This window comes from Megalopta genalis, chromosome 1 (assembly GCF_051020955.1).
Source record: "Megalopta genalis isolate 19385.01 chromosome 1, iyMegGena1_principal, whole genome shotgun sequence".
In the NCBI taxonomy this organism is placed as follows: domain Eukaryota; kingdom Metazoa; phylum Arthropoda; class Insecta; order Hymenoptera; family Halictidae; genus Megalopta; species Megalopta genalis.
In genome coordinates, this window is record NC_135013.1 from 45,499,747 (window position 1) to 45,515,713 (window position 15,967).

The 15,967-nt window shown below is 32.5% G+C and overlaps 1 protein-coding gene across 1 annotated transcript; it reads right to left on the reverse strand.

The window, feature by feature from the left end:
• Positions 1–61: 61 nt before the first annotated feature.
• Positions 62–15,016, reverse strand: LOC117229405 (sodium/potassium-transporting ATPase subunit alpha). Its single transcript, XM_033485833.2, has 9 exons — positions 14,069–15,016; positions 12,443–12,755; positions 10,495–10,623; positions 9,991–10,397; positions 8,573–8,842; positions 8,181–8,495; positions 5,951–6,371; positions 4,013–4,301; positions 62–881 (listed from the first exon to the last, which is right to left on the reverse strand). Exons 1-9 carry the CDS (start codon positions 14,357–14,359, stop codon positions 311–313), a joined length of 3,006 nt encoding a protein of 1,001 aa, XP_033341724.2. The 5' UTR covers positions 14,360–15,016; the 3' UTR covers positions 62–310.
• Positions 15,017–15,967: the final 951 nt, after the last annotated feature.

Below are 15,967 nucleotides of genomic sequence, written 5' to 3' on the forward strand. Positions count from 1 at the left end.
AGCATAGGTAGATTCATTGCTCTTGTGCATACGCGCGTCGAACAGGTGATCCGTTAACAACGCATCGGGTTAACTGTACACCGAAACGATAACATCGAAATCCTAGAGGTGTTTTTCTCTCGGTGTAAACGCGACGGTCGTTAATAAAGTCAACGTGTCGCGTGTTCTCATGCTCCCGGAAAGATACTCGCGTGAACAGAAAATCACGTCGATCATTCGACGAACGTTTTGTCAGAGGCTTCTTCCGAATGTTCTGCGAGAAAGCGTGATCGTTTCTACGACGATTCTTCCTCGCGTGTTTCCCAGGGACTCAATAGCACGTTTCCCGGTCCCACCATCCTTCAGGATTCCTTCTAATCCACAGCTTCCGCAGCTCGTCGTACATCAAGATAATTACAGCGTACGGCAGGCCCGGTAACCACCATTCCAGCCTCAAAGGATAAGTCCTGAGGATCTCGTCCATGTACGGCGCGTAGCAGACAACGCACGCCATGATTATTTCGAAAAGTATGCCGAAGTTGAGGACCCAGTTGTGCATGCCCTGATAAAAAAGAGAGTTCCGGCGTGTTTTGCAAATCATCGCGTCGGCCACTTGAACGACCACTATGCTCACGAAGAAAGCGGTGTGGCAAGTGTATTCGAGAATCTTGCGTTGTTCGTGCGTCCATTCTTGGCCGAAACTGTCCTGCATGTCGTTCACTACCACGCTGTCCCACGTCGATCGTAGACCTAGCAGCTTGTCGGGCAAAAAACCGTGCGCCATCATTACAACGAAGTAGGCGAAAAAACCGGCGCAAGCTTCTATTATGCCGATCTGTCCGTAGGCCATGAAAATTAATCGACGACTGACGAGATGATCCAGATGCGGCACTCTCGGTTTTCTGAAACGCGATTGCAACGTCAGCAATTTATCCCGATTCAGTGATGACGTTAATTAATGTCATTCGTTTTTTAGCCTTGTACGTAAATTTGGTCACTTCGAAACGAAGTTACAGATGCTTATTTTTTTGTTATTAATGCATAGACAGCAGATCATTATACAAAATGAAAATTGTCTGCATCGATTGCAAAACATAGGAGCCAAACACATGTTCGTTTGTTTCTTTGACAACTTGGACGGTAGTGGCATGGATTCATTTAGACTTAAAGTATAAGTATTGTTATTTCACTATCTAGTTTCTGACAATTAATTGACATTTATATTAATTTCCTTAAGGTCTATAGAAAAACATACGTATCTTCTTAGACCTCTTCTTAACCTTGAAAAATATGATGAACATAATTGACGAATAATATTAGAAATGATCCTAAGCATGCTGAGTTCTGTTTTTGTTAATATGGTTCGTCGCTCGAGTGATAATATGTTAAAATTAATATATACATCGATATTCTTAGTTCCTGTTAAACTTTTCACTGCTTTCTGCATGAAATGCATAAAAATCGCAGTCTAATTATTAAACCATTACTTCAACTGTAACTGTTTAATATACTTAAAGATAAAGTAAATATTAATAACATCTACTGTGAAAAAAACAGTAATATACATATAATCTATTTTTTCGGTGTCGTTTGCGCGCACCAGGAAACATAATAGTCGTTAGGCCAGATATGTATATCTATACAAAAGGCGCGTGTTTGTCATTTGTTGCAACTTGACAAGTTCAATATGTACACATTATATAATGGCTAGTGCTTTTTATTCCGAGCGAGTCCAAAAATAATTATATTAAAATTATATCATGGAAGTTTACAGCGTAAAATAATAAATTGTGACAATTCATCGAATTGAAGTTATGCTCTGTACTTATTTCCTGAAAATATTCACAACTTTGTGCAAATTTTATACAAAAGTTAATGAAGCACGTTTTCTAAGTTTTTATTATCATGTTCTCTTTCGTTCTTTCATTTTAGCTTATCCCTGAGCATTGATCCATTGAGAGATAACCACCTAAATATCTCCATCAATTGTGATAATTAGACTGTGGATTTTTATGTAAAACTGTGTCTGCATCAATTTCAAAACGTAGGAACTAGGTGTAACTTTCTTTCTCTTTTAAATAATTTTCATATGTTGACATTAATCTCAATTTCTTTTAATCTATTCACTATCTTATATTTCACCTATTGTTATAAATACAATATACAATATACAATAGGAACGCGTATGATCAATATGTTGCAAAAAATATTTTATTATTGCTGCAATTTTTGAGGTTTTTCAAGATCACTGACTTTTTTTTATACATATATGTATATGTACGCATTTTTCATTTTTAATATTGTAGCTGACCTTAAACTTCGTTTTAAAATATTCATAACATGACCTTGGTTTCTCAAATTGGAATTAAACATGAATACTATACAAACTGAAAACATTCGAATACGCATGAGTAAAGAACATGCTCAGTTTTGTTAGAGTAACAATTAGACTATGGAACGTTATGCGAATCAAGAGTTAACTAATAATTTAACTGTAGAAAATATAAATGGGATGAAAATATCGTCTCTTTTTCAACAATCGTAATGAGTTGAAAATGATGTGACAATATCCTTAAATTTTCTTCCAATGTCTTTTTAGTTTCGTATTTGACCTATTCATTTTTGTCATTAACGCATCAAATCCATAGTCTAATAATAATAAATTGTTCACAATGTATTTGTGGAAGATGAAATTGTAAGGTTTCGTAGAAATTTAGTGGATGCAAAAGTGAATAAAATAAACTAATTCGCAGCACTGTACAAATTTCGTACAAGGATTATTAGTAGACTGCGGATGTTTATGCAAATGCATATTTTTATAGAAAATAGTTAAAGCAATGAGACCCGGGCCGAAATATGTTTTATAATTAGAGAATTCGAAAAACGTATTTTTTATTTTGCATTTTTTGCATAATGCATATGTTCTGCATATCTATCTTTAAAAATATATGCAAAAATATACTCCAAATGTTATTTGCAGTGTATGCGTATATATTACGCTTATATGAAAAATCGATCTCGTTCAATTAATTTGACCTATTAGTAAGCACTCGTATCATAACTGGATAGTGCCGATAACAGTAATGTAGCTGTTAGTATTTCGAATTTGCTCAGTTCAGTTTGATTATCGAAGCGATAAGATGAATTTTGTGAGAGTACGTTCAAACATTTTTAAAATGCCGAACGTTCAGAAAAGTAGGATTTCATTGATGAAACGCTGGATCGAAGACGATTCCAATTTCATTATTGATGAAAATAATGAAAATTGTATTTATTGTGATATGTGCAATAAAAGTATAAAGTGTAGTAATAACTCTAAGTTTTAAAGAAAAAGATGCGCATTATAAGACCGCGCAAGAAGTGCTCCAACAAAATGAACTTATGCAAAATTTAATGTTTATAAATACTCATTAAACACCTTATCAATCACGATTCAAAAATTAAAAACCATAGATTTACCATTAGATCGTTCCACAGGAATGTACATGAATTGTGAAATTCGATTGGAAAGCATCTCTGATGATTGTGGAGAAAAAATTAAAAAGAAAATAAGTGCTACTTCAGAAACAAAAATAAAGGATTCATGGAATTAAGAAAAATGTCACGTATTTCAAGCGGTGAATTTGTAGAAGAACCGATACATGTACCACAACACACACACTGCTTGAGTAAATTTAGACATGCATCGATAAACATCGTGTGATGTGAAGCGATTATTTTCAGCGTGAAAATTAATTTTTACTGACAAACATCACCAACTAACGCCATCAAATTTAGAAAAAATGATTATAGTTTACTGCAATTTTAAGTACAATACACCAGAATAACTGTAATACTTAATAATTAATAACACTTAATATAGTATATACTCAATATCGGAAATATTTGTATACTTTCTGTGCATATTTTCATACTTTTCGCGCATGAATGTCATATGCTTTTTGCATATTTATCGTGCATGAACATCCGTAGCCTAGTTATAACAATAGGACTAATGACATTTCAAAAAATTTTTATAAAATATCATCGACACCTGAGCATTATATCGGATGCAGACTTCTCGTATGCCAGAGAGACAGCAGGCCACATGTCAGTGCCTAGATCTATGCACAATACACAAATGACGCCTACAGGCAAAGGAATCCCGAGAATGATGAACGCCAAGAAGGGTGTTATCTCGGGTACGTTACTGGCAAGCGTGTACGCGATGCTCGACTTCAAGTTGTCGAATAGTCTCCGTCCTTCTTCTATTCCTGTGATTATCGACGCGAAGTCGTCGTTTAACAGAATTATGTCTGCAACTTCCTTGCTCACGTCTGATCCTAAGGGTAATTAAACATTCTAGTTCACGATATCATTACACACTTATTTAACGCTAGAACTAAAGTAGATGGCCTAGTTTCCGTGCCAGTCGCAATTTCCGTGCCCCCGAATTAAAAACGTATATAAAAAGAAATCAGCCCTGAATCTTACATGCTGATAGATAAACATAATAAATAAAATATAGATCATCAATTTATATATAAAACTTTTCTTTCTCTATACGTTTTTAATCCAAGGTCACGGAAATTGGGAATAAACATTTTTAATAGTGACAAAATTAGATTTATTCAAACTTCGTATGGTTCTTGTGTTATGATATACGCTTGAATAAAAAGTATCTCATAGAAACAATTTTGTGTTAATACCTACGAGAGAAAAGATTAGAAATCTATCATTTCGACTGGTCTGATAGTTGCAGTATTATATCTATTATCGGAAGTTCATAATCATCGATAGAAGATATGTAGGAAGTATTGCAGTTCAATATCTCTAAATCTAAACACGTGCAAAATTTTCTTGTGATAAGCATCATCCGCATACATTTTGTCATTTTCAAAATCTATATACTATGTACACATTTTTAAATATTTATGCTTTATAAACACATGTTTCTAAACAGCATTCATTTTTGAAACTGAATTTTCATACGAATTATCATTTTTATACTTCAATTAATAAAAATTGAAATTAAATAACTTTCTTAAAAAATTGGTTTGTTTGAGAACAATATATGTATAATAAAGCCATATTCAATTACAGAACATCAATATTATAAAATACAAAAAATAAAATCCTGGAAAACGGTGCGGATTGAAACATCTGTAAATGCATTGTGAACTTTTGTTCGCGACCGATCTTGAGATAGATTTCAAGATTAAAGCTTCCTCTTTACAATGACCTCTTAAACTTCGATGTACGATTTTGTTTAGTCGCTTTATTGATCTTCGAATGAAAGCTATACTATCTTCTTTACAGTAATACAAGGTACACGAGGACTCTACACGATCAAACATGTTCCACGTTCCCGTTTCATTTAAAGCGACGTGAAAAGATCGTACACGAAGTTTCAAGTGGTCCTTGTAAAGGGGAAACTTCAATCTTCAAATCCGTGGTCGATCTATTCATGAAAAAAAATTTTCAATAATTATAGAGACGTTTCAATGTGTAACATTTTCGAATAAATTCGTTCGTCTTCAGTTTTCCGTTTGCTATGAATCCACATTTATTATGATACGACTGTTTTTTACGAGATTATAACAGTTAAAATATCGATAATTTGTCATAAATTTGAAACTCAGTGTACGAATACTTATCGCACTGACTAAATATTGCAATGGAAGAAAATGTTATCGAATTAGCCATAGTGATAATTAAGCTGCAAATTTTATGCATTTATAGTATTATATAAATAAATAGCTGATATACAAAATTGTAAAGACACGAGAATAATTTTTGTATCATTTCTGTTTCATACAATCGCCTTAAGAAATTTTTATTTTGCATAAAGATCCGCATTCTAGTGATAATACTCATTTTATCAGTTCCATTGAATTATTATTTGCAAGAAAATATAGATAGCAATTCATAATATTCGCTTATTTTATAAAAGTGGAAATGAAGGAGTTCAATTATCTGCAGAAAAAAATACCTGCAATGCCCATGGCGATTCCAATGTCGGCCTTCTTTAGTGCCGGCGAGTCATTAACTCCGTCGCCGGTGACAGCGGTAATCAAATGCAGCCTTTGACAACTCTCGACGATTTGCAGCTTCTGCACAGGCGATGTTCTCGCGAAAACTATTTCGGGATAGCTCCTTATAATCGAGTCGAGCTCTTCCGTTTCTAGATCTCGTAATTCGTTTCCCGTCACCACGATCGAGCGTCGTTCGTTCTGATTGTTATTATTTTGCGAAATATCATCGGTGACGATGCCGACGTATTTCGCGATCGCTCTTGCTGTGTCAGGGTGATCACCAGTTACCATGATCACCTTGATTCCGGCACAACGACACTTGTACACTGCATCTGGTACTGTTGGCCTCGGGGGATCCATCATCGAGATCAAGCCAATCTAACAATATGGAGTATCAAATTGCTTATGCAAAGTAGCCTAATTGATCAATCAGCTAATGTAACGTGCTGGCAATAATTTCTATCGTCAATTTCCTAGGTAATACCGTATCGCAAGTTATTGAGAAACAAGATACTCCAAACGGAAATACGGCTTTAGCTATATGTACAAGTGTATAAGAAGTTCGCGAAATTATTTGTTCAGATTTTACCAATATATTCTGATAATTAAATAAATAAGATGATATCTAATTGTAAATCCACAATTAATTTTGAATTGGACATTGAGACTGCATATGTCGACAATAAAAATCAGTGAAAAGAAGTATGAATAAATACAAATTATTTTATATGTTTGAACAGTGATAACTAGACTGCGGATCTTCATGCAAAATAAAAATTATGTTCATCGATTACAACAAACGTCAGTCAAACAGAAAATTTCTCATTTTTTAAATAATTTCATTGGGTCGAAAATAATACATAGATGTCCTTAAAATCGTATAAAATTTTCACTGTTTTAAATTCCACTTCCATTCCGTTTATACCATAAATGCGTGAAATCTGCAGTCTAGTGATAACTATTGTAGATAGCAGGTCTTTATGCAGATTCTCATTTTCATACGTCGTTTTATAAAAATTAGATCAAAGACAAGTGTCTTCGTCAACTAAAAGATTGCTCATTGTAGATTATAACTCGTTTATTTATACGATTTCTTGCATTTTAAAAATCTGCACATGTAACAAATATATAAAGATCTGTAGGTTAGTAATAACTAGATTGCGGATTTTTATGAAATATAAAAATTGACTGCATCAATTTCAAGAATCAGAAAAATAGAATAAATAGCAAGTTCATTATTTCTTCAGACATTTTAATTGCCTAAAAATAATAGATTGATCTTTTGAAATTCCTTTCATCTTTATACTGCAATATTTTTAATTAATTTATTTAGCATAAATGGACCAGTTGTTATTTTAATTTTTCTACAAAAATTCAAAATAATAATAATAAAAATAATAAAAATGTTTAAAATATACAAAGTAAACGCAGACTAAATATCCTAGCTTCTGATAACTTCTGATAGCTACTGATCTTTAAATTTATTAAAATCATCAATGAAATAGTCAATGTTACATTGTACAAGTATTAGCCAAATTGGCGAATCCTATTCAAAGGATCAGTGTGGAGAAAACGAGAGATGTTGTGATAAAAAACGAAAACTCGGTAGATTGTCTTAATTGATTTTAAATTGTAACTATCCAATTTTGACATAAACGAATAAAATCTATAGTCCAGTAATGACCATGTCTTCGTGAAGATTACAATAATCTAATGCCAATAATCTATAAAACAGCACAAGTTTGTCATGCATATACATGAATAGTCAATAAAATTAAGTCTAAGGTAGTGGAGCCGGTTACTGTGGGATGACCGATTTCTATTGTCTCTGATTTGTTTTCAAATATATTTAACATTTATCAGACATTTAATTTTTTTTATTAAGGAATAAACAAAATAGAAGCATAAAAAATGAGAAAAATATTTATACGTTCACACATAATTTTGTTAATATATATATATAATATTAGTAATAAATAAAATATATAAAATTTATATTTCATTATAATTAAAATTTCAACATTATTTTACTAATAAAAGAAATATGACAATTTTTATGAATGAAATTAGATAATAATTCGAGAATAAACAAAATAAAAAAAAAGCTGTAGTCTAAAAATTCGGAAAACTCGAACTAAAGTGAGAAGTGATATTGCTACGCTTTCATTCCAGTGTAAATGAAATTACTAGTCTCAGGTTCTGAAGTGGAAAGTTTGGGGGATCAGCCTTGAAGATGAAACCCGGTGGAAAAGCAGTAACGGGAAGATCGCGATCAGCAAATCCAAGTACACGTTCGCCATTGTTCGCAAGAATATAACAAGATTCCGTATAAGCTTTCTTGATTTCCTCATCGAGCGCTCTGGTCTCGTTACCGAACGCTAGGGTGGAACATCGTTCGAGAACTTTTTCCGGCGCGCCCTTAAAAGAAATGAAATACTTCTTGCCGCACATGTGAACGTTCGCCTGGAACTTGTCCGTCGAATTGAATGGTATTTCGATGATCTGGAATCAGGAAAGCGCATCGATTTTCTACGTGTCAATTGCGGTATCAAATTCGAACGTGGCTACACATTTAATACCTTCGTGCAACTTTTCCGGTATGTGTCTGCGCCACCTCTCACTAGAACTTCCATACACTTAAGCAAAGCGGCGTCAGAAGCATCCCCAAAAATTTTTCTTCTATGCAAAGGTGGCATTGGTAGGTCTTCAGGCAAGGGAACCCATTCTGCTCGATTACAGAGACTAGCTACTTTAGCTAAGTTGTGGAATCCAGGTCTCTTCAAATATTTCTTCCATGTATCCGACGCCATTACTTCTCGCAGTTCACCGTCATACCACATGTGTCGAACCTAAGGTATTTTCTTTAGGTTTAGAACTATTAACTTAGCATTATGGAACAGTTTGGATTTATTTAATATTATTAACAAAACCGTAGGAAACACACAATGATTGTTAATATATTTTCTTTGTTTACTTAATGAAACCGAATTTGAAAATTTGATTAATATGACATGTATTTTAATACTGTTGCTACAGTTAAACTATTATCTAACAGATATATTCCGTTATAACAAAAGTGTTATAAACGATGTAAAACATGTACAAGTTCTGACCACTAAAACTGTAAGAATAATAATTTTTATAAATAAACAAAAATAAGGTATGAATTCTATGGCATCGTTATTCGTTTTTAACAAATTAGGAAAGTAGATGATAAATCATGATAAAGCACACGAAAATATTCTACATTTTTTTATTTGTATTTCATAATGTATAATTGATTGCCCAGAATTGAAAAGATATCTTAAACAATTAAAGTTCGTGATATATATAAACGTGTGCTCTCTGTGACAATACTTTACTTGTTCGAATGTTTAAATATTGAACCGCGTTATATTTTAATTTATATTAGTACAAAAAGATCAGTCGATTTTTCCTCTTTTCTCCATTTTTCGATTTGCTGTACTCTACGATCTTATTGAAAAAACAATCGACGATCTATCCTTCTCTTTAGCTAACATCGTGTACTCCTTAGGTAACATCAAGCTTTATCCATATGAAATAGTTGCCATTTGATTTGACCTTTCGTTACACAATTGAGTAAGGAAACTTCTATCTCTGTGAAATTTAATATTTAATAACAACCAACCTATTATATAAAATTTCATTATTTCATTCTCATACAAGTGCAACAACTATTGCTTACGGATATACATTTTATAGACTTCAAAAGTAATCCGGCTAAAAAGAATTAAAATTATTCCTTGAATCATTCGACTGAATTGTAGTTAAAATGTGGTAATATTTTCTTTTCAACGTCTCTCTATTTTTACAACTTCATGAAGATTCTAAACGCCTATGCGCGCAAAATATTTCGCGGTAGAGTAGTAAAAATCGAGAGAATATATTAACTGGTAGGTTCCTTAAGTTTCGTTAGTAGGCGTATCTAAATAGAATGGCAAAAGGAAAAATTCAGCCGAAGGGACACCAAGCTTACGGTCATTTTATTTTGAGTGAGCGTTCCTGTTTTGTCGCTGCATATAACAGCGGAGCATCCTAGCGTCTCAATAGCCTCGAGATGTTTCACCAGACAATATTTGTTTGCCATTCGTTTAGCCGTTAGTGTGAGGCTAACCGTCATTGTGGCTTGTAAACCTTCTGGCACATTCGCGACTATAATGGCGATAAAAAACATCGTCGAATCGACCCAATTGTAGTCCATGGTTACCGACAGAATGAAAAACAGTAGTCCGAGGAAAATGGCCCAGGAGGAAATTAATTTCATAAACCGACGAACTTCGCGGGAGAGCGGCGTCGGTCTCGGTGTCAATTTCGATGTTAATTTAGCAACTCTCCCCATCACAGTATGGTCACCGCAGGCGACTACGACTCCCTTTCCGGTGCCTGTTATTCATCGATCGTACTTTGAAGAAAGCATGTCAGAAACGAGTTTTGAATCGGCAATGAACAATTTTTTGGAAACTTCGTTTATTTATCGTACCTTCCACCACGTTCGTCGAAAAGAAGATCATGTTCTTAGCTTCGAGGACACTGGTCGTTGCCGTCGCGCTTGCAGTTTTTAGGAGTGGCGTTGATTCACCGGTGATCGAAGCATTGTCCACTTTCAGACCTTGAAATGCAATCAGAATATTTTCAGAAACGTGAACAGTGAGCACTGACGCGCACCTTTCAAAACCTAATAACTGGACCCCGGATGTTTATGCAAATTTATGGGACTTGGACAGAAATTTCTTTTATCATTTTTACGTACATTTTATATATTGCATATTTTTTGCACGAATCTGTCTCATTTCTGCATATTTCGTACACGTACGATTGGCTAAATTTTAATACGTTGGGGAACACGGTTAGGAGCGGAAATGTTTTACGCAAGACTGCTATCAAAGAGCTAACAATTTTTCGTATTGTTTTATTTAGATAACTAAGATTAACTGCACCATTAATTCTACCCAAGATAATCAAGTTTTCATTTATTTCCAGCTTGTCGAAAACTTTGAAGAAAATGATGCAGTGCGCATTAGAGCAACACAACAGATTTTCAAGAATGAAAATCGTACCGACGATTTGGCTTTCATTGAAGCTGATTTCCGCATTTTACATGCTGCTACAATCAAGTTAGAATCGAAAGCATTAGCATTAAGTGCTTCGATTCGCGTGGTTTCGAATTTGGTTAATAAGTTCCCCTTACTATTTGTGGCGAAAAAGTAAATGAAAAACGTAAATATGTTCTAAAAAGAAATTCTGATGAAACTACTGAAACTCTAGATGAAGTAAAAACACAATATTGGAAGAAAATATACGTATGCTTCTATCACATTCCGTGATGTTGAGAGAACATTAAATCAATTTTATCTGATAAAAGGCACGAATTGGCAGACCAGAATATAGAAAAAAATAATCGTAACACATTGTAATGCAAATTACGTTAAATAGTAGCAGGTACAGTAGTAATGGTAGCAGCAGTCAGTAGTAATAAATAGTGCGGATAATAAAACAATTTGCATTGTAGTTTTCATATTTTTTGCATATATATTTTATATTCCATGAATATGTTCTTCATTAATTTTGCATATATTCTGCATATTTCGATGTATAAATTTTGCATAAACACCCGCAGTCTAGCAATAACTTTTTTTAAAACTAGGCTAAATGACTTGAATTTTTGCTAAATGTCAGAGAGACTAGTTTATTGTACAATTCCTATTACTTGGAATGACAAAGAAATAAAAAACTCTCATTTTTTTAACTTTTTCATTTGAACATATATAACGAAAATTTCAATAATGCGTTTTGTAGATCTCGGTGACTTATATACAGGTTGAAAATCTCATCGAAATCAGTTAACGCAGAGTCGAGCTACAAGCGTTGAAGAATGTAAAAATCTGCAGATTTCTTAGTTATCGATCGAAAGTGTAAAAAATCGTGACAAAAATTTACAGCTCTTGTCAAAGTCAATAGTTATAGCTGTAGATAAAAGAGTCGAAAAACCGCGGACTTCATAGTCTTTTTTCGTCTTTCGAAATAAACTAGTCCCTGTGAAATTTAAACAAAATTCAAGTCATTCAGTCCAATTTTGTAAAATTATTGCGTTTTAAAAAGTGTACGAATAGTTTAGTCCATCACTGTAGGTGCCCTAAGAATATGAAACGGAAATCTGTTTCGTGAGTTAACTATGACTAATGTTATAGCAATTTTATTGAGTTTATAGACTGTTATGGACCAGTTTTATGAACAGACACTGCAATGTGTTAGCAATTTATCGAACAATTTGAATAATTCACTACGCAGACATTTCACGGTTCTGTAAATTGGATTTATAAAACACAAAATCAATGCGATACGTCGAGCGTTAACGGAGAGAAAGGCGAGGACTTTTTTCTTGAGAAATAAGAAAGTTAAGTCTGCAACTACAACAGATACGAATTTACCTTGACATTCCAGGATCCTAATGTCAGCGGGCACACGGTCTCCGGTTTCTATAAGGACAATGTCCCCAGCCACTAATTCGGCTACACACAGCTCCCTTTTTTCACCGTCTCGCAATACCGTCGCCCTTTGCGGCACCATTTCCTGAAACGACTCCATAATTCGTGAACTTTTCGATTCCTGATAATGACTGAATATCCCGGTAATTATAATCAGAGCAACCAGCACAATACCGAGGCCCAAATGATCGTTCGATGCTTCGCCGTTAATCTCATTTTCCAAAATATAATTACACAAGCATAGAATAACTCCGATCTGAAAATTGGAGATCATTAAAATCTATCGAGATACGTATGCTGTACCATACATTGGGCACTTTCAATTCAAATAGAAATAAAAGATAACTATCTGAAATTATTTATATGAAATTATTTTGTTACTTCTTTCATTCAAATTGGCCAAAAGAAATAATGCGGAAAATAATAATGGACTTTATTTCATAAAATCTTCACAATAATTTGTTACAGGCAAAAGCCAGCCCCAGTAAACTAGCCCCAAACATTAAAATTAACTTCATAATTATTTCAAATAATTATAAAATAAAATAACATGTTATTTGAAATAATATTTCAAAAGATGTTGTTTCAGAAGGGATCACAGGCACTGAAAATAACTATGAATTAAAATAACATGATCTTTGAAATGGTATTTCAAATAATATCATTTTGAATAATTTATTAATTAATATATTTATAATATATTAATAATATATAATATATATTATAATATATATATACTAATATATTAATATATTAATAAGAAATTAATTGGCAAGGAACTTTATTTACTGTTTACGTACGTAAGTATTATGTTGAGTAACACTATCATTTATTTTCGCACGAATGTATAGTAACATTTTTATATTTAGCATGTGCAGGTAAAATATATTTATAACTAGACTATGGATCTTTATGCAAAATAAAAATTGTCTACATCGATTGTATAAAATAGGAGCTAGATAAAAATGTATTCTTTCTTTTAACAGTTTTAACAAATTGAAGATAACATAACGATATTTATAAATTATTCTCGCGTGTTCAATGTTCCGTATTTCCTTATCCACTTTTGCCATAAAATACAAAAAACAATTCTCCTGTTTTCATTATTTCGATTCATTTTTATAAATAAACTGACTCGATTTATAATGGCACTATAATGAATTTCAGCACATTTCATATAGTATTGTTACGAATTAAATGCTTATCACTGCACTGCGGATTTGATGTGCTTATGAGAAAAATGAGTAAAGTTAACTTAATTTTTTATATTGAGAATCTAGATTTAATTTTCAATTTAAAAATGCTATTGTATTATTTTTAATATGTTCGTGTAGCTCTTGTACCTTATAATCAATAGAGAAAATGCTTATTTTGCATAAAAATTCGCAGTCTATTTATAACATAGTAAATTAATTGTTAGTTGACCGATGCTTTTCGCAATTGATATATGTATACTTAAAATATTCAAAATAATATTAACTACTTTACGCTTATAATTCTTTCCACGAATTACGTGACTTTCACTTGGTACAATATTTGACGAAATTTACAAATTAACGTATTGTGTACCCATATTAACGCAGAGAAGCCTCCGAAGCATCGACGCAGGAATTTGAATACGCCAGGCGTCTTTTTTGGCGGTGTAAGCGCGTTGAATCCGTGAGTTTTTAAGAGTTCGCGTGCAACAGTCGTCGATAAACCGTTCACCGCATCACTTCCAAGACTTTGTAATAAATCTTCTGCTGTACGGAGGTGAACGTCTGTTTCGATATCCCGGCGAAGAGATCCTAGATTATTAGAAACTCGCTGTTGCCTCCGCTTACCAAAATATCGGGATATTCCCGTAAAAGCACGACACATTGCACGTCTTGCTAAATGAAAATTAAAAGAAAAATATGCTTAATATAAAAATAGTCTCGATAACCAAGATGTGTAATTAATTATAAAATACTATATCGAGATATCGATACACCGATCTTCGAACAATCATGTATCATACTTCAATTGTACTCACTGAAAATGTTTGCTGTGTATTCAGAATTATTTAAAATAAAAAATTAGCCAAGCATAGTTTTATTTTTATTTTTTACAACAGATTTATTTATTTATCTATTCTTCACTTGTAAATTTATTTATAGTCATTTGTTTATTTACAAAGGTAAGAAACACTAAATTGTTAATAGGTGAGTAGCTCTTTTCTGTTAAATATCATATCTGTCTATGACTAAAAATATTGGAAAAGAATGATAATGTTAATTAATTACATGCATCAAAAAATTCTTTTTATCATTTTCACATTGAATCAAAACTGTATTGTTCAGTTTCAAGCTCTGAGGAGTTCCAATAAAGTTATTGATAATCGCACTCTCGATCCCATAATGGAAACAAAACATGATCATTTTATTTCAATTATTTCTACAAAGTTATCAAATGTGAATCTGTAAAAATCAATATAAATGTATAACGTATAGAGGTCAATATAAGTATACGAATAAATAATACAAATAAATATTGTATACGAATTACTTGTAAATGATTCTTATTTGCAATAAAATTTTGTGTAAAAATTTTTATAATTGGCTTAATAAAATTTTGTATAAACATTGTTTTAATTAATTAATGTAATCAAATCATTTTAAATGATTTGCATTAGTTAATTTCATATAATTTTTTTCAAATATTTGCATGATTCGATAATTCGATAAAATTTTGTACACAAATATGTATAGAATTTTGGTATTTGCAATCAATCTTTTCACTCGAAATTCGATAGTAGTATAAAATTGATTACATAAAGAGTGAACGAAAACAATCATACTACTCTGATTTTATATCTATAATTTATTTTAAAAACTGCATGTTTCTTGATTGAGTGTAGTGTATTTTCTAATTAAATTAATAAGGTCTGAAATTTAACATCAGCAGATAACTATGATGAAATGATGTATATCTAATATCTACATATGTACATATAGGTATGCATATTACGAAGTATGTGTACATCGTATATTTACTGAAATTTACATATTTCTTTATATATTTATATATTTATCAATGAAGTAATATTTATGTCCCAAAACTGAATGTATGCATATCTGCATTTATTAAATAAAGTAAATTATCGACTGGAACTTTCATTCGGTTTCAATTAATCGCAATCTATTATGCAAATTCCTGCAACCTCTAGCAACAAACAGAGTCAAGAGATAATTATCCCATTATTTTGTTACGAGCCTTCGACAATTCTTTTTCTACAGATTTAATCCTTCAAGAGACACGACAACATTGTACCACAGACGAAGTCGTACTCTGGGAGCCGACAACGTTGCAAGAGCTAACCTCCACGCATTTCTTTTTTTGTGTCTGGTTGCAGTCGTATGCAGTTCACTAGTAAATCGTTCTAAATATAAAGAGGGCGTTCAAATAGCAGGGCGTTTTCGACAGTATCGATAACATAAGCCTGAAAAC